We start from the raw sequence: 20,687 nt of genomic DNA, 5'->3' as shown, positions 1-20,687 counted from the left end.
AAAGGTACTACTAATTGTAAAGGTACTACAAATTGTAAAGGTACTACTAATTGTAAAGGTACAACTAATTGTAAAGGTACTACAAATTGTAAAGGTACTACTAATTGTAAAGGTACTACTAATTGTAAAGGTACTACTAATTGTAAAGGTACTACAAATTGTAAAGGTACTACTAATTGTAAAGGTACTACAAATTGTAAAGGTACTACTAATTGTAAAGGTAGTACTAATTGTAAAGGTACTACAAATTGTAAAGGTACTACTAATTGTAAAGGTAGTACTAATTGTAAAGGTACTACAAATTGTAAAGGTACTACTAATTGTAAAGGTACTACAAATTGTAAAGGTACTACAAATTGTAAAGGTACTACTAATTGTAAAGGTACTACAAATTGTAAAGGTACTGCAAATTGTAAAGGTACTACAAATTGTAAAGGTACTAAAAATTGTAAAGGTAGTACTAATTGTAAAGGTAGTACTAATTGTAAAGGTACTACAAACTGTAAAGGTACTACTAATTGTAAAGGTAGTACTAATTGTAAAGGTACTACAAATTGTAAAGGTACTACAAATTGTAAAGGTACTACAAATTGTAAAGGTACTACAAACTGTAAAGGTACTACTAATTGTAAAGGTAGTACTAATTGTAAAGGTACTACAAATTGTAAAGGTACTACAAATTGTAAAGGTACTACAAATTGTAAAGGTACTACTAATTGTAAAGGTACTACTAATTGTAAAGGTACTACTAATTGTAAAGGTACTACAAATTGTAAAGGTACTACAAATTGTAAAGGTACTACTAATTGTAAAGGTACTACAAATTGTAAAGGTACTACTAATTGTAAAGGTACTACAAATTGTAAAGGTAGTACTAATTGTAAAGGTACTACTAATTGTAAAGGTACTACAAATTGTAAAGGTACTACAAATTGTAAAGGTACTACTAATTGTAAAGGTACTACAAATTGTAAAGGTACTACTAATTGTAAAGGTACTACAAAATGTAAAGGTAGTACTAATTGTAAAGGTACTACAAATTGTAAAGGTACTACTAATTGTAAAGGTACTACAAATTGTAAAGGTACTACTAATTGTAAAGGTACTACAAATTGTAAAGGTACTACTAATTGTAAAGGTACTACAAATTGTAAAGGTAGTACTAATTGTAAAGGTACTACAAATTGTAAAGGTACTACTAATTGTAAAGGTACTACAAATTGTAAAGGTACTACAAATTGTAAAGGTACTACTAATTGTAAAGGTACTACAAATTGTAAAGGTACTACAAATTGTAAAGGTACTACTAATTGTAAAGGTACTACAAATTGTAAAGGTACTACAAATTGTAAAGGTACTACAAATTGTAAAGGTACTAAAAATTGTAAAGGTAGTACTAATTGTAAAGGTACTACTAATTGTAAAGGTAGTACTAATTGTAAAGGTAGTACTAATTGTAAAGGTACTACTAATTGTAAAGGTAGTACTAATTTTAAAGGTACTACAAATTGTAAAGGTACTACTAATTGTAAAGGTACTACAAATTGTAAAGGTAGTACTAATTGTAAAGGTACTACAAATTGTAAAGGTACTACTAATTGTAAAGGTACTACAAATTGTAAAGGTACTACAAATTGTAAAGGTACTACTAATTGTAAAGGTACTACAAATTGTAAAGGTACTACTAATTGTAAAGGTACTACAAATTGTAAAGGTAGTACTAATTGTAAAGGTACTACTAATTGTAAAGGTACTACAAATTGTAAAGGTACTACTAATTGTAAAGGTACTACAAATTGTAAAGGTACTACAAATTGTTAAGGTACTACTAATTGTTAAGGTACTACTAATTCAAGAATACAAATAAAAATTCTCATCATTTATCTTTATTTTCAAATCAAATAAAATCTTTCAACTTTAATAACATAATCTGTACCTCTATAAGGCCACCATTTGCCCATGTATGGAGTATTGTTGTCAAATTTGGGCTGGTGCATCTACTATTAGTCTCTCACTCCTGGACAGGGTTCAAAAGAGAGTCGCCAACCTGATAGATCCCGAACTGTCCCATCGACGAAATTTTGCACCCCTCTGCCTGTTCTACAAGTATTTTAATGGTGAATGCTCCGACGAACCACAAGCACTTGTACCCCCTCAATATAAATACCTTAACAAACCCGACAAGGAGCAAAATCCCAACCCTACACAGTACAGATCCCTGGATATAAGAAAGCCTTCTACTTCAATAGTTTCTTCCCTAAAACTGCTAGACTTTGGAATTCCCTCCCGGGATTCTGCTTTCCCAACTGTACTGACATGCATTGCTGATCATCCCTGCAACTTATGTCACCGGTAGTGTGCCCTACATCAAAATGGCACTGTGCCTTGTTTGGGGTGAAAATGAAAAAAAAAAAAAACACAACAAAAAAAAATATACATTTTTCAGTTAAATCTTTTTTTAACAACTGTGCTTTAAACATCAACCAGATTTAAATATTTAACACAAATAGGTATTTTACAGATACAATGGATTTGATGATTTTTTCTAATCAAATGTTGACTAAAGATATGAGTTGGTTTATTTAATTCAATTAATCATGGATTTAATTTTATTACACATTCACCCCTAACAAGGCATAACACTACTTGGACGTAAGCCTAATAAAGATTAACAGGATGTTGGTTTACATTACATTTAAATTTCTGTATATCAGTACAGGCAGGGAAGCAGGTAGCAGGAAGGTAATTCTTAAGTCTAGCTGTTCAAAGGAAGAAACTATTAGAGTAGGGACCTCAACAGTGAAGAGGTGAGATTTTGTTGCTAAGCAGGTTTGTTACTAAGCGGGTTTGTACATCGAGGGGGAAACGAGTTCATCAGAACACATTTCATTAAAATATTTGTAAAACAGGTAGAGGTATCCAACATTGCGGAAATGGGACAGGGGTTGGAGCTTAGTTGACAAAGTGGAACCTATTAGATTGAAAACTCTTTTTTGGACCTTATTCAAGAGGGAAAGGCTAGTGGTAGACGCACCAGCCCAGATGTGGCAACAATAGTCCATGCATTTTTTTTTTACAAGATAGTCACCACTTATCAAGGCCCGGAAGCCACTCAGGGATAAGGGTTATTGTGTGTACAGTACGTTAGGACTGGAGATTTGATAGAGTGTCTTACTTAAGGAGGCGGTTCATCAGGAATTTGTTTATGTTAGACTTGAAGACATGCAGGTTGTAGTCAGGTGGGAAAAAGGCAAATGGAACAGAGTTCCACAGGCGTGCACTTCTAAGAAAGAAGCTTTGTTCATGGAATCTACATTTTGATTTTGGCACAGATAAAGAGTGGGGAAAATTATTGACAGTGGTTTCAGCTAGACGGGTGTTTATCGTAAAAGATTGGCAAGAGGGGACCAGAGTTTGAAGCTCAGACGAGCACTTGCCATGAAAGTAACGATGAAACAAAGACAGGTTCGTATCGTCTCTCCTATGGGAGAGAGATTGCAAGGAAGGGAAAAGGGCATCCCCCACTAATGTTACATGAAAAGGGCTATCCCCTTTTCATGTAAGTAAAAAAAAAAAAGAATTAATTAAATGAAAATGATATCAGATAAAAACGAGGATCGAACCCTGTAGATAAGTTTTAAAGAACAATAGTTTTTAAATGGAATGTCCAGTAAATTGTTAATTCTTTTAAAATATTTGATAAATAAAATTTGGCTGGAAAATCTATTCACATTCTTAGAAAGAATGCATAATAAAAATATCGGTTAGAGAATTAACAAGTAGGTAAAACAACAAAGAGAATGGGAAATTTCCTGGTCGTCAGAAATGGTTTCAAAACGTGCAAATCGCGCATGTTTGAAACATGTGAGTAACAATGCATGCTTAAGCACGCAGGCATGTCATGCCATGTGTCTAATATGCACGTGTTGGTCATGCAATGACGTCATGGGTCTCAATATTTTTTGGATGGTATGAATCTGTCTATGCCTACAATTAACCATTCGGTCAGGTCTGATACTATGGAGGACCCATCCTTTTTAAACATGGAATGCAGAAGTAGATCAGATATAAATGTACAGAAGCTATCCTAGTCAGCCGTAGAGTATCGATATACAGTATGGTAGAGAGGTATGTCTGAAGACTTATTGCATTTCGTTTTTATCTTAACTGATACAACCGAATGGTCGGGAGATCCCAGAGGAGACAGCACAGAACATGAACATAGCTCAGGGGAAGTTGTGAGAAAAAGGTCTAGAAGGCTAGCATACTAACCGGGTGGGTTCGTGAACAATCTGGGTGAGGTCATAGGCAGTGGCAAAATCATGACAGAACCTCCCCTCATCATCTGTCTTGTTAGAGTGGGTCAACCATTCCACATTGTGGACATTGAAGTCACCACAAATGTGGATGTTAGCCAAAGGATGAGCAGATATGCTCTTAAAGATAGTAACTCCGCTGTTGTGAGGGCGATAGAGGCCAAATATAAATGCGATGGTGTAGGCAGGTGCAACCCGGAAGCACATATAAGGTAAATTAGGGTCTTCACTGGAGATATCCCTGCTACATGGAAAGCCATCTTTAATGTAGGCACATATTCCATGCCCATGGCAATCTTGGGGGTCAGATTTAGATGTTAAGTTAGAGTATCCTTTAATTATGAACTCGTCTAGGGAAGTGGTCGGCCCTATGCCAGTTTCGCTTAGGAAGAATATGTCCGGTTTCATCTCCTGTAATTGGGTTTCAACCTCTGGAAAGTTGGAACGTAGACCCCTGATGTTAGAAAAGGAGACATAGTAGTATGGGTCTACATTGGAGGATGGGGTTCTAGGTTTATTCGAGTTTTTTTTCTGGATATATCATGTTGAGGATTTGGGATTTGTGGAACAGGTCGACAGACTTGGTTAGAGCAGGACAGAGAGGAAAAGCAAGAGAGAAAAAGATAGGAATTTTTTTTTCTGTAGCACATGATAAGGTAAAGCCGTAACAATTACCCACTAGTATGACATCGAGAGGTCCCACCAGAAACTACTGCATGGTCCAGAATCCATTCACCAGATGGCAATACAGCAGCCCCAGTACTTTGCACCTGCTGATAGGACAGCCTCCTTAGTGGTTAATCCAAGGTTCAGGTCCCTGACTATCAGGTGGATAACGTCAGCCCAGATGAAACGTTTACCTCCAGTACCCTTACTAGTGACATGGCCACAAGAATAGACATAGAAACAGAAGATTTCCGACATCTCAGGCTACTGTTCACGAAGTAATGCCGTCTTGGAAAGCAGCTTTTTCTTCACCCTTTGTCAGAAAAACCACTCATTGGAAATGAGGATTAAGGGACAAATAAGCAGAAGCGAGAGTAACAAGAGTTGCCAATAACGCATCCACAATGTGTTGTCTACTCTCCATTAAAAAAAAAAGGTTCAAAGACTTATTAATATTTACTTAGTATAAGTTCGTAGCTCTAATTCGAAATTAAAGATATTTGAAGATAAATTCTCCTCCCATATTTACAAATGAAATGAAAATGGAATACATTACTGTAATTTTCGTTTAAAGGTATTAAACTATTTTCTTTTTATCCAAGACACACCTCTAACAAAAGAATTATAATAAGGACAATTTAGCACCAAAATAATTTTAAAAATACTGGTGGGGAGTTATCATGTGTTGAGATATTCATTAAACTTATTTCTTCTTATCCAAAAAGACACCTCCAGCGCATTTGAAGGCTTTCCATTCATTATATGTAGAATTCTTATTCCAGTTCTAATTAAAATTTATTAAATGATTTTGATTCTAAAAATATGTGAAATACAAGCTTAAGGGGTCTGGAAAAGAAAATGATATTCAGGAAATCTGACTTGATTAATCTCTAGTGACTATAGATCAAATTAAATGCAAATCTGAACTATTTGAATGTTATAATTGGGGACTGTTTGTTATTGTAGAGTTGAATGTAATAATCAAGGAAGCAAGCGCCCACATGTGCGTGCATTGTGTGGCTATACGACTTACCTTCAGCTGGGATAGTAATCAGTATATAGTATGCATAGGCGAATGGTGGCCTTGTAGAGGTACAGAATACTCTCAGGTGTGAGTAATCTTCTAGCTTGATGGAGGGAACCCACCTTATTTGCAGCAGCCTTCGCAATGTCTTCAATGTATTTGTTCCAGTTCATATTGCCTGCAAATGTTAGGCTGAGGAGTTTGAAGGAAAAATTCTCAAGTAGGGTGTTATTTGTCATGGATCTCGGTGGTTGGAGAGGCGTCTTGTAATTGTTAAAGGAGAGTAGCTTAATCTTACTAGTGTAAGAGAATTAGGGAAACAACACCGGTTGTAGATACACAGGTGAGGGTTTCACTTGGCTAGCTAATGAGGGATTCAAGAAAGCACCTTCTCCCGTATGATGGGTCAAAACCCATGTGAGAGAAAGCATGCAACCTCACAGGGTAGAACACATTATAGTCCATGTTTAATACAAGCCTTACATTGGTGGAACATATCCATTCTATCAACGATAGAGGTATCCACCCAGTGGGTGAATTATGAACATTTGTATTGCTCTGTTATGTTGCATTACTTGTCCGTATTGCATTTGTCAATGCGTTAATAAATGTCTATATTTGTACTTGGGTTCCGTCTAGTTAGTCATTATACGTAATTTCTGTTTGTGATGTATTTTCTGTTTCAGATTAATTTGTTTAATTTGACAACACATCCAACACTAACATAAAATGTTATCCTTTGGGGCCCCATTCCATTATGGTCTGGATTTTCTAACGATTTTGCCATTGTGTTAGATTTACGTACATCCGCTCTTCCCTCGTACATGTTATAGAGTGTTGTATCATCAACAAATATACCCATTCTGGACACAATATTATCAGGGAGGTAGTTTATGAATATCAGGAATAATAGTGATTCAAGGATCGACCCCCAAGACACTCCCGCATTAATGTTATGCTACTAGGATATATGTCCATCAATGACAACCTGGATGGTCCTATTGTCTAAGAAGGATTTAATTATATTTAGTATACGTCCACTTATATATTATTTAATTTTCCTTAGCAGTCCTTTGTGCCAAACTTTATCAAAGGCTTTGGATATATCAAGTGCTACAGTCCTGGCTTTGCCCACCTTATCCAATGCATGGTATACATGTTCAGAGATGACTCTTAAAATATCTGCAGTAGAATGACATTGCCTAAATCCATAATGTTTATCAAAGAGAAGTTTTGCTTTTACAAGGTGGTGGACTAGTGATTGATTATTTAAGGTCTCAAAGATTTTAGCAAACAGAGGGAGGAGACTGATAGGGCGGAGAGGGTCAGTTTTTTCAACGGAATTCTTGTACACTGGTACCACAGAGACCATCTTCCAGCTATTAGGGAAGTAAGATTCAGCAAGGCATTTATTGTAAAGCTTGGAAAGTATGAGGGCTAGCTCAGCTGAGCATTTCTTAATTAGTATAGCAGGAACGGGATCAGGTACACACGCCTTGGAGGTGTCTAAGGTTTTTATGATATCGCAGACATAAGAAGAGTTGATTTTCACATCATCTAGTGTGGCTTCAGTCCACATAGGAAAATTTGGCAGAGAGTTGTTTGTTAGTTCTAAGGTGGAGTTGGAGGCGGATCGCTAAGCAAGCAGTTGCACCTTCTCGGTTGCCGACTTTCTGGTTGTTGGATGGTGGGGGACTTACTGATTGCCCTTTATTCATTACACTATTATAGATTTTCCAGAAATCACGAATCTCTATCTTTTGCGATTCTATGTGTTCTCTGGTTATTTCAGCATGCTTTCTTTCTGGCTCTCGCTGTTTCTCTCTTATAATGATTTCTAGCATCTATGAATTTTGCCTATTTGTATTTGACTTATGACATACAAACCGGTGGAATGTATGTTGTTTTTGTGCAATGGCAGCTGCACAATTTGTAGTGAATCATGGGGTTGAGTGAGGCTTCAAAGTGAGCATTGAAGCACATGTTCCCATATGGTAATCCATATGGGAACATGTGCTTCAATGCTCACTTTGCACCATTCACTTGTCTCATTGGCACACTGTTCAGCAGGAAAGGAGAAGATATTGGTCCATGGAGCATATCTGATGCATTCCCTGATGACTTCCCAGTCAATCCTTTTGTAGTACCTTGTTGTTTTGAGCAATGGCTCCTCACCTTGGGGTTGAGATTTAAGTGTGATGTCAACTGATACCACTAGATGATTTGCGTTTCCAATTGAACTGTGAGTATTAGTCACACAATCTTCGAGTAGTGTGGTGAGGAATAGGTCAAGAAGTGAAGCTTACTGGTATTCACGATTTGGGAGGCGGGTTGGGGACAAGCTATAGAGAGTAAGGGAATAAGCTATAGAGAAGCTATAAGTATAGCATCCAGCTGCATCTGTGCAACCTGAGAAACCGAACCAATTTTTATGGTATATATTAAAGTCACCAAACACATGTATTTGGGCATTACTATCCAAAGAGAGTGTTGCATCTATATTATCAAAGACATGACCGATTAGGGTACAATCCTGACTTGAGGAAAAACGGCAGCAAAAATATAAGTAACCAATGCAGTGATGAAAGGCTAGTCATCTGATTCAAGACGATGCTTAGTTAAAGGGAGGGTGATACGAATATAGACTCTAAGCACATGCATATATCTATCCAAGTCCTTATGGCAGAGAGGGGGGTATCCTATCATGTTAGTTAGAGGGGATTGAGGAGTTTAAGTTTGTTTCACTTAATGCTAAGGTATCCGAGGAGTTTACTAAGAGGTAAGACTCTACATCATCTAGATTACTTCTAAGCCCACGGATTTTTGTGAATACAAGCTTCAAGGGAGGAGGCGAATTGGTTTTGTTTCAGTTGTTGTCTGGTTTGAATGTGATATTTGTTTGGCTTGTCATTTCGTTTTTGTTTAATTTCAGGTTGGGGATCGAGTGTTGAGCAAAGTGGGCCAGTTTTGACGCCAAGCATACACACACAATGGTCCATTAACCGAGTCCTGCCTAGAAAGTTGTGGCCTTGTGAAAGCTCACCAGAGATAACAGCAGGGTCCCTTTCCATGCACGACATGGCACTACAACTCTCTTGATATTATATAACTGATGATAGAACAGGCACTCTCAGCACTACCAAAGAGTTAGGGAAACAGCAGCCAGACCAACTGTCTGTCAGGTATCCTCAACCCTTCAGACAAGACCGTTTCAAACAAGGCGAGTGAGCACGTGATATGCAAGATTGTGAGAGAAAGAAAGAAATTGGGAATAGGGGAACGGCGTTCAATATCCTAGTCAGGAAACAAGGCCAAGTACAGGGTGGCTCTGGTGAGTCCCTGGTATTGTATCTCTGCACCTGGCTAATAGACAACATTATAATCTTACATAATTTTTTATTTTGTGTCAATACTTTTTTGCAAATAGATTTTTATAAGAACACAAGAACAATATCCATTTTAGGATGGATAAAATTAATGCTGTGTTTGAACAACTTTAATGTCTCCTCATAAAGATTAAAATCAAAATACAATTCTTTTTAACAATATGTCCAGAATCCATGGAATTTTGGCCCAAATCCATAAAATGGTTTTAATTCTAGAAAATGATTAAATTGACTAAATATAACCCACACCATGACTCCTTAAAGATAGTGATTGTGGTCCAAAATTCATAATGATTGATTAATTAGTTTAGAAGTTTATCCTGTATATATAAATATGCAGGGTAATCGCTAGAAAAGCATAAAATTTTTCAAACAGTAATTTATTTTTTTACAAAAAATATCTTTCATATTTTTTTCATTCACTAATATTATAATACATTTCATCATCCGTACAATGGAATCAGAAATACTTTGGTAGAAAAAACTGAATTGAATCTCTTGCTGTGTAAACCTTTGCACCATCTTGGTGTCATGTGCATATTTTGTCATCCATTATATTTCTTATATCGTGGAACATTTGTGGACACAACTCTTCACAATGAACACTCCTTGGTTTACTGTCTTATTCTTCTTGCCTTTAAGACTGTGATAAACATTTATACCTCAATTTTCTCAGTTTTCTACCAACCAGCCTGTAGAAACATTTACACATGCCTATTAAATCCCATCTCTTCATTGTTGAGGTCCCCAGATACCGGAGGATTTCTACTATAATAGCTTATTTTCTCGAAATACTAGCCTTTGAAATTCTCTCCCTGATCCTTGTTTCCCCTACTGTACCAACATTTTGAAGTTTAAATGTAATGTGAACAAACATCTAGTTGATCAAGTCCCATTTATGTCTCAGTGGCAATGTGCCTTGTTTGGAATGAAATAAAGTAACATCTAGAATGAAATTTCTGCAGCCATTGATACACAATGATTTAAAAATTCATCTTTTTTTTTCTTTAAATTGCTGCTCTTAAAGGAAAAGTTGAATGCCAATATAGATGAAACACTTGAAGATGATTCGAACAATGCAGGTAAACTTTCTTTACATTTGCAAAATTTTTGTTGCTTATCTATTGTCTATTATTCATTAGTTTAAAAATGTTTAATTACTTTTGAACAGTTTAAACTGATCAAACGTTTAATGTTATTTGCAATGAATATTTGTTGTTTTTACATAATTGTGTTTTTTTTTTTTTCAGGTGAGGCTATACTTGCTAAGCAGGATGTGATAAGGCCACCAGACTTCCATCTTTTAGAAGAAATGTTCCTTTTTTTATGACGTTCATTCTTTTTTTTTCAGGTCAGGCTATACTTTCCAGGCAGGATGTTATAAGACCATTAGACCTGCACCTTTTAGGAGAAATGCTCCTTTTTTATGGCTTTAAATATGTTTTTGATGGTTTGATAATTATCGACCTGTGAGTATCAATTAATACATAATGGACATTTTGTAAACTTACATTGTAACATTCATTTTATGTAAAATAAATTTATTTGTTTTACGATTTTAATAGGTGACTGACGAAGCACCACACATATTTATAGACTTACATTTATTTCCTATACAAATATTCAAAAATGTTCCTATTAATCAGAAAATACTGATGTCCGTTGACCTTCTAGTTTTCTCAAAATCAGTTTATTAGTTTTTTTTATCAGTTGGCATCAAATCACGTGTCTATGAATGCCGAAAATAAACTGAAGAGGCAGAGGTTTTCTCAAGAATATAAAAACCCTGTCGTTATTTTTTTTCACAGAATCCACCAAAAATAAAAAAATATGTAGGAAAGTGAATTCCTGATTAGTAAAAGTTGCAATTCTTTTCAAAATATCTGAAATTTAATTCATTAAAATCACACAATCACTAAACGTTGTAATGAATGATTATTGATCTAATTCAATGTGTATCGATCACAAGATTAATAAAAATTTCCAACAAATGACAAAAAAATAATTGTAAATTTTCGTAAGTATCTAAGAATAGACTGATTAATTTATTCTCTAAATTCACCAAAATTTTGTAATCAGATTTTTAGTCCTAGCAACCACAAAAAATAACCAGGATTAGCCGAAATAGAGAACAAATGATGTCATAAAATGCCTAGAAATTGGAGAGAAAATCCTATCCTTAATTTTTGCAGAAAATCTGAGAATTAAATGATTCAAGTATTGGTTCTAGCTAGAAAGAGATGTCCCAAAATTGCCAACTAATTATAGAGTATTCAGGATAAATTTGACTATTGGGATATTTTTTAATTTAAAAAATATTTGAAATATTGGTGCTAGTGCACTTATTGGTCCGTGCTATTTTTTTAAATCGTATTTCCAAGTTTAATTAAAGTTTTATGATATGCTTTTTTTATTCAATTGTAAGGTTAAAGTATAGAATAGGTACAAAACACCCTCCCTATGTTAAGAATGGCTTTTTAAATAATAACGTTATCATTTCAGCACGGATCAATAAGTGCACTAGTACCGAAATATTTAATAGCCATGAAATGTAACAGTTGTTTTTGGTAGGCTTGTCTGGAAGTCATAGGAATATTGGATGATGACCAGAATCAAGATGATTCGCTCTAAATTAATAAAAATTGTGAACTCTTAGTTGCAGCTTTGTGAAAACTGTGAAATGTGAGCTAGAGAATTGCAATGGTGATGTGGAAGCAGTGACTGGCAGGAATGTTCATAGCAGTCATGGGTGTGAAAGTGTTGAAGTGATGTGACGATTTATTTATTATTTAACTTTTTTCTTCTAAAAAATTTAATTCAATTTTATATATATATATATATACACACACACATATATATATATATATATATATATATATATATATATATATATATATATATACTTCATTAAATCATATAAATTAATATACGAAAGTATAAATTTATGTGTAAACTTTAAGTATTTACTTCAACAGTGCTCAATACGTAGGTAGAGCTAGGTAGTAAGTTCTAAAATATATATGGCGATTAAGCTTAATCGCCATATATATTTTAGAGCTTACTATATATATATATATATATATATATATATATATATATATGCGAAAACAGTAGACCTTTTGATAAACTTTGAAAATGACCTTTTAAACGTAATTAAAACTTAGACTTCCACAATCAACCAAACAATTTCCAACCGAAACTACACAAAATCGTTAGAAACATAAACAACTCTAATAAAATCTTTGTAAAAGCAGATAAAACTAGAAACTTTTATAAAATAGATAATCAAGAATATAACAAAGTAATCACAGAAAACATTAATAAAAACTACACAAAACTAGACACAAACGAATGCGACTACATAGATATAATAAATACTGAAAGTAAACAAATTACCGATAAATTAAAAATTAGCGATAAAGTTGGCAAATTGAAACCTAAAGAGTCATACATTCTGCTTAAAGACCGCAAATACGACTTTAATAATAATCCAAGCACCCGCCTGATAAACCCAACTAAACTAGAAATAGGTAGAATTAGCAAAACAATACTTTCTAGAGTAAACAAACAAATCAAACAAGACCTAGAATTAAACCAGTGGGCAAATACTACCGAAGCAATCACCTGGTTTAAAAATATAGAAAACAAAGATAAATGTACGTTTATACAGTTTGACATCATAGACTTTTATCCCTCGATATCCGAAGAACTTTTTAACATTGCCCTAGAATTTGCCGAGGCATACACTGATATATCCTCAGGAGAAACCAACATCATTAAAAAATGTAGAAAATCAATTCTAATAAATAACAATAACCAATGGATAAAAAGTAAAATGAAAAATTCGTTTGATTTGGCGATGGGTGCCAGGGATTCTGCAGAGGCATCAGATCTTGTGGGATTATTCATTCTATATACCCTCACAAGCATATTTGATACTACGAATATCGGCCTATATAGAGATGATGGACTAGCTATAATAAAAAACTCCAACAAAGTCAAGGGAGATAACTTTAAGAAAATCATACACAAGGAAATGAAAAAATTAGGCCTAAAAGCAGAAAAAACACCAATAACTATAATAAAATTAAAAATAGAAGGAAAAGAACTATAATTTCGTATACGGCCCCATACAATCAAATGTTAAAAACAAAACTTGGCAAGAAATTTCTATTGAAAAACACTTTCCTGCAACCAACCCCTTACACAAAATCTTCGACAAAAATACCTTAAAGTTATCCTACAGTTGTTGCGAAAATTTAGAGATGATAATTAAAGCACATAATAACAAAATATTAATTAAAAACAATGTAAACAACAATAAAATAAACAATAAAAAAGTAAACACCATGACAAAAATAAAACTAACACTAGCAGAAATAATAATAATAATAATAATAATAATAATAATAATAATAATAATAATAATAATAATAAACCAACCCCGGACAAGAACAACCATACTATAAATAAAAATACTAATAACGAACAAGATAAATGCAACTGTAGACACCGCACACTTTGCCCAGTTCAAAATAAATGTCTAACCAAAGGCGTAGTTTATCAGGCAACAATATTTGCGAAAGAAAACCCGAATAACAAGAAATATTACGTAGGCATGACTTCCTTAGATTTCAAAACCCGATACTATGATCACAAAAGTACATTCAACAATAAAAAAAACACTGTATAAAAACAACACTAGCGAATAAATACTGGGAGCTCAAAGAAAGCGGACATTCACCGGTAGTCGAATGGAAAATAATAAGACAAGCTACCACGTGTAGGGACCTAGACGACCCATGAAAAATTTGCTATCCTGTACTTTAAAGAACCCCAACATCTATTAAACTGTAGAAGAGAAATAGCAAATAACTGTGTTCACAAGATAAAATTTACTCTAGGATAGCGATACAAAATAGTTTTAAAACTAACAAAAACAATAGAAAATAAACAAATAAATAAATTAAATAAACATGAATATACATAAACGATCACACATATATGTATGTATATATATATATATATATATGTATATATATGTGCATATATGTATGTACACATATATATATTTATATATAAACTAACAAAAAAAAAAAAACACTAACCTAGTTTTAAAACAGATCCTTTGTCCGATAAAATGCATGCCCATTGGCTGATAGGAAGGGCGCGGTGGATACTAGAAAGCTGATTGGCTAACTAAAATCTCAATAGAAGAGGAGCATTTAAAAACGATAAAAAACCACAGAATTCGCGCATAAGCCTGAGGAGTCCTAGAGTGGATGAAACGCGGAATATTCAGTGTAGCTTAATCGCCATATATATTTTATAAATTACTTACTATATATATATATATATATGTATATATATATATATATATATGTATATATATATATATACATAACTATTTATAACTACATATATATACAGTAGCGTCCTAACTAAGGGACAAAATTTTCAAAACTAATATTTGTTAGAAATAACAATTGTGAAAAGCTGAAATTTTGACAACTGGTAGTCGTTATCATCTATAATAACATACTAAAATTTGGATTATTTGCAAAGGATAGAAAAATAATCATATACTTGCATCAGAAGTCAATGTCAGTTTATTCTGAATATTGTCAATAAAGGTATATTAGTTTGGAGAAATGTGTTTTATCTTTGTTGAATGCATTAAGTGATTCTATGCTTAGTGCAAGTTTTCTCCCCCCCCTTTTGTTTTGTGTGATATTTGTCTAAGAACAGTTTTAGATGAAATGATGAGAATTGACAAATTCTATGCATTGTACCAACTGTCAAAGTGAAGGTGATAGTTAAAATTTTTGTATCGCTTCTATTTTTTCAAGCAGTGGTGTAATTCCAAGTTCATTGATTTGGTGTTCCAAAAATTGCAATTGTTTGAAACCAAATAAACAAAATATATCCACAAAAAAAAAAAAAGAAAAAAAAAGCCAGTTGTTAATTTGGTCTCATTTCGTTTTCCGGTACGTTCGATCTGACTTTTTGATCATCCGTTTGGTCGGCCATATTAGATATTTATCGTTAGTTATTTAGACGAGACATACACATTTAAATCGTGATTTTCTCTAGTTCAGATGGGTGCAGTAAATAAACTTTTAACTCGAAATGACTCCTAATGTACTAATGTATAACATAAGACACAGAAAAGAAACATGTATAATACGTAACACAGCTTTATTTTCTCATATAACCACCGTACGCTTTCAATGGATATTACCTTACTTTTTTATGTTTTAGGTCATGTTATCTGATTGTTTATGCGCTTGCAGGAAGTGAATCCTTTGGCGAATTACTTGGAATCAAGTATGAACATTTTATATTTATATTTCTTATACTTCTCGCTTGCTGTTATTACATCTTTTTTTACTTTAAATTCTCAATGATATCTATATTGAACATTTCAACAATAGCTGCGATTTGTAAATGAAACCATACCAAAACGTAGAGATGAAGTGGAACACATCCATTTAGTTTCAAGCCTTAGCCAAAAAGAGACCAAACCTCAATTTAGAACTTAGCAATATGCATGTGTGTATTTTACTATTTCATAATTGAATAGTTCCCTTTTCTGGGTGCCAGTATAATTTAGGGGAGATAATTTGAATATGTTTCAAGAGGGATAACTCTTGAATATTGTAAGCTAACAATGGCTTGCAGATTTGCCAGATTCTTTGTTTGACTAATTTTTTTTTTATCACACTTATGGAGTTATCATTTTATCGTTATTTACAGTGATTTTTCTTTTTAAATATACACCTAGGAAGGGAGACATTTTCAGGGGCCTTTTGTGATTTCTGCTATTTTGTAACAACTGCTTTTGGTCATTCACCATTTCAAAATTACTTTTAAACCGATGTTCCTTTTGAGTCAAGAATATATATATATATATATATATATATATATATATATATATATATATATATATATATATATATATATATATATATATTATTGTGGGTTCTGGTGGTAAGCGACAATGAAGCCAATGAATGGAGAGTGATGGTGGGTTAGTAGGAGGAAGTTTTGCATACATGCATTCGATGCTTAACTCTCGGGCTCAGCTCACCAAAACAAAAACCCTTGACTCAACAGCTGTTATGTGATCGGCTGTGACCTTCGACACCTGGCATCTCCCTCTTTTGACAATCGATTCCGAGCCTTATCGGGTGCAGCCGAACTCGTCATTGATTGATTAAAAATTTCAATTATCATTTTTGTTTGACGTTTGATTGTCATCAGTGTCATCCACCCTTGTTTTATTCAAATGGCTTTTCAAAATTTCAATTCTTTTATTTGACGTCTGATTATCGTTCGCTGTATTCTTCAAGATTTTTGGTACACATTCAACATTCCTCACTATCTTATTTTTCTAAAATGTTTACTCGTAAACATTTTTATTGCATTTCTCCCCCCCCCCATTCACAAAACATCGCCATCACCACCTGATACAAAAATAGAAAGCAAAAAAAAAAAAAAACACAAAAGAAAATCACAGTAGAGGAAAAAAGGAATAGTAGTAATCTTAGTGTTCAGTTAAAAAAAATAATTGTTCTTTCCCTGTGTCATCTACATGTAGCCACCCCGATGTATGACCTACCTATTATAGACAGTAACCATGCCTCATTTTTTAAAATTAACATCAGTTAAATGACATTCGACAAATACTGCTCATGCTTCTGCTCAAGTTCCAATCTGTGTAATTTTATAATTTTATTTTCAATTTCAAGCATACTAAACAGGAAGCCACTAAATCGTACATATTGTTCACTGTCTGAGCAAAAAGAAAAAGAAACCAAGATGTTTATTTTAGGATAATGGGTATCATAACTCGACACATTTTATCAGCTATCATTCCTTACTCTTACTTACTGTTCTTATAGATTTGTGAAATGCAATTCTCTATTCTGGCCTGGATTCTCTGTACCATAGAGATGTTACCCGCTTCCAGATCCGAGTAAAATTTATCAGGGGCCAATGCCCTCTTTTATTCAGCCTCTCTCAACTGCTGCAATGTTATTCCATTGAATGATGTCCATTTGTTCCCCATCTGATAATCCCTTCTCTCGCCGCTAGACTAATACATATCAGCATGCCTACAACGCCTATACTACTCCCTAATATAAGCATAACTGGAGCTTCCTCAACTTTCTCCTTACCTCTATAAACATTTATTTGTTTTAAGGTATCCAGCAATTTATGGATAAGGATCCCTTTTATCTTTCATAATTCCACTTGAATAATGTCCGCTGAAAAATTTGGGAATTTACTCATTATTGGAGACTGCCAAACTAGAAATGTTCATAGCTGTGACTTGCAGCTGACCAACCGCCTTAAATCTTGAGTTGTCGTTAATCTGCATAACCAGCACCATATAATAACTATGACCTTATTAATACTTCTTGTGCCTCAGTGCTAGCCTTAGTTACATCTGTGCCAACCCCATTACCATCGATAGGACCAGAAGATGCCTCAATTTTTCCATTTCAGTGGAGGTTCTGGCTACCTGAATATTATTGTCTAATTCCTTAACAAGTGATTCACTTGGTATCTTCTCTATTGAGGTGACCATTTCTCTGAGGAATCACCCTTGTTAGCCGATGAACTAGTAGTCGTATCCTTTATGTAACTATCCATATCGATGTTTTTAATGCCTCCTCCTGACATCATACTATGTGTCACAATATGGCACGCAATCAATAATACATTAAACTAATCACCTGAATTCTCACGTTTATGTCAACACTTCTGCATTGGAAAGTCAGTATGTTCTGCTACAGAATTGCTGTTTAGACCACTGGATTCCCTTATGCAATTTTCCATAATGACCTCTCTGTAGTGAAGATTTCCTATTCCTCGATAGATGCTGGTTGCATGTGTCTTTGTAACTGAACCCATCAACTGGTCTCTAATTCTGTAAGAGACAAGGCCAGTCTTTTCATTACCACATAATATAATCACAAGCGCACATCCAATTTTTCATGATTTTTATAGACTACTAAATCATCAGTCTTGAACTATACATCCTTTGTATTACTAAAGAAATCATCTCCCATCTTTTTCCTTGCTTTTCTAATATTATCCATAACTAAAGTGAAGATGTAATGCTTTTCCTGTAGGTCAATGTCGTGATGTTTATCATTATATATGCCGAGGTTTCAATATATCATTAAATGGCAAAACATATTCCCTGTTATAGAGCAGGTAATAAAGTGAAAATGTTCTGTTCTCGCTCACATGAAATTTAATAATACTAACATTCGATTGCTGTAAATGTCCCACAACTGCTAACTGTTACCAATTTATTTTTCTAGAACATAGTGCAATTCTGTGAAATCTTTGAACCTTCTTATTACCCTAAGGATGATAAAATGACGTGGTCACGTGATGTATATTTAGGTATTTTAATGTCTTTTCCATAATTTTGTTGATGTTCTATGATCTGCTATAAGTAAAGAGCTAAAGTGTTTCTCCAAATCTGGGGAAAATCTCATCGATTAATAGATGCACGACTGTCTTTACCTTCTTGTTAGGAACAGCAAAAGTTTCCGGCCACCCACTGTACATATCTCTAAATGTAACTATGTATTAGTTACCCGAAAGAGTCTGTAGGTAGAGCCCGGAAATATCTGAAGCAAGTTTAGTGAAAGGTAAGGAAGGCAAGTCACAATCCTGCATGTGGGGGTTGTTTCTCCTTAAATTACTAGTTTGGCACGAAATATATATTTACCCACATACTCATTTATCTCTCTAAGTAAAGAAGGCAATAAATATTTCTGCTTAATTGTGTGAAATGTCTTCTCTACTTCCAAGGAAAGAGGGTCGAGACAAGTAGTAAACTATTTAGTCCATCACTATATATTTCTTTTGGTCTGTTTTAGACGCTCCAAAATATTTTATTCTAATCTTTAGGTGATGCATTGGAATCTTGGAAAAAAAATTCCATGAATTCGCTTCATCCTTGTGAAATAATTGTTATGTGACAAAAAGGGATGGCCATCCATTCAACGATTTTTTAAGGGTTGAAGTCCCAATATTGGTAAGCTAAAATTCACAAGTAGTAAGGAGGGCCTAACATCAAAGTTTCAGATAAAGCGTGCAAGAACGTAATGACGGCTTTGATTATTTAGGGTTCAAATGAGAGAATAGAATGAAGAAGATGAATGACTAGATAAGACGAAATGTGTGTATTTTATTTTCCTCAATATAGAAGCGTGCATAATTGAGAATGGTTGCTAATCTTGAAACGTTATGTGTTATAATCAACGTTCATGCTATGACATTAATCTTAATTAAATCTCTCTTGGCCATTTTTGTATTTCGTGTTATTTAACTGAAAAGCTGCTTTGAATGATGCTGGATGCTTTAGATGAATTCAAACTTTCAACCTTATAAAACAGAAGAGTGGTTTCCATATGAGTAATTATCATGCCAGAAGGATTAAAAAAAGGCGATCAAAATATTTAAAGTAGCAACAGAAGCAGTCAAATAGGCGGATGGCAAGCTTGTATCGTTGGTTTTAACTCACCCCTAGTAATAATGAGTGCCTTTATTCTCTCTCTCTCTCTCTATCTCTCTCTCTCTCTCTCTCTCTCTCTCTCTCTCTCTATATATATATATATATATATATATATATATATATATATATATATATATATATATATATATATATATATATACTGGAACGAGAATTGTTTTTAAATGAGTAACTATAATGATATATATATATATATATATATATATATATATATATATATATATATACAGAATTTTCTGCATATCATTCATATATATATATATATATATATATATATATATATAGATAGATAGATAGATAGATAGATAGATAGATAGATAGATGTATATTAGATTAAATATATTAAAACGTGGCAAACATTTTGATAATACAAAATATTGGAAAATATAAAACGTATGTACCTACTAATTGTTTTTTTTTCATCCTAATTTCAGGTATTTATACATCATTCCTGTATTCATTTGGTGTCTTGCTTTCATCATAATTTTTGCTGTCAGCTACATGGGAGCATTAATCTCTACGTTTACCTTTCTAAAAGGAGTTCTTTTCTCTTTGACAGTAAGTAAAATCATTTTAAACATTTAACAAACACATTAATACAATACAAAGCCAATAAAAAAATTAAGAATTTATTTTTATTTCTAAGAACACGAACAAATAAATATGAACGATATTGAGTATTAATTTTTATTTCTAAAAACATAAATAAATAAATAAATATGAAAGCGATTAGGAAT

At 33.5% G+C, this 20,687-nt stretch overlaps 1 protein-coding gene across 2 annotated transcripts in view; it reads left to right on the top strand.

The window, feature by feature from the left end:
- The window catches only part of LOC145291379 (uncharacterized), a 172,156-nt gene that overhangs the window by 93,986 nt on the left and 57,483 nt on the right, over positions 1-20,687 (top strand). For both annotated transcript variants that reach the window (XR_013869399.1, XM_080137169.1), the window contains exons 5-8: positions 10,420-10,474; positions 10,744-10,861; positions 15,654-15,719; positions 20,385-20,508. Coding sequence is in view for 1 of the 2 variants with exons in the window: in XM_080137169.1 (XP_079993295.1) it covers positions 10,420-10,474; positions 10,744-10,861; positions 15,654-15,719; positions 20,385-20,508 (363 nt within the window). In the remaining variant the exon portion in view is untranslated. The remainder of the gene's footprint in view (positions 1-10,419; positions 10,475-10,743; positions 10,862-15,653; positions 15,720-20,384; positions 20,509-20,687) is intronic.

The sequence above is a fragment of the Euprymna scolopes genome, chromosome 12, assembly GCF_053919585.1.
Source record: "Euprymna scolopes isolate OS-2025 chromosome 12, ASM5391958v1, whole genome shotgun sequence".
Lineage (NCBI taxonomy): Eukaryota > Metazoa > Mollusca > Cephalopoda > Sepiida > Sepiolidae > Euprymna > Euprymna scolopes.
Note: the sequence above shows the minus strand (reverse complement) of the source record. Positions and strands in the feature narration are given on the sequence as shown.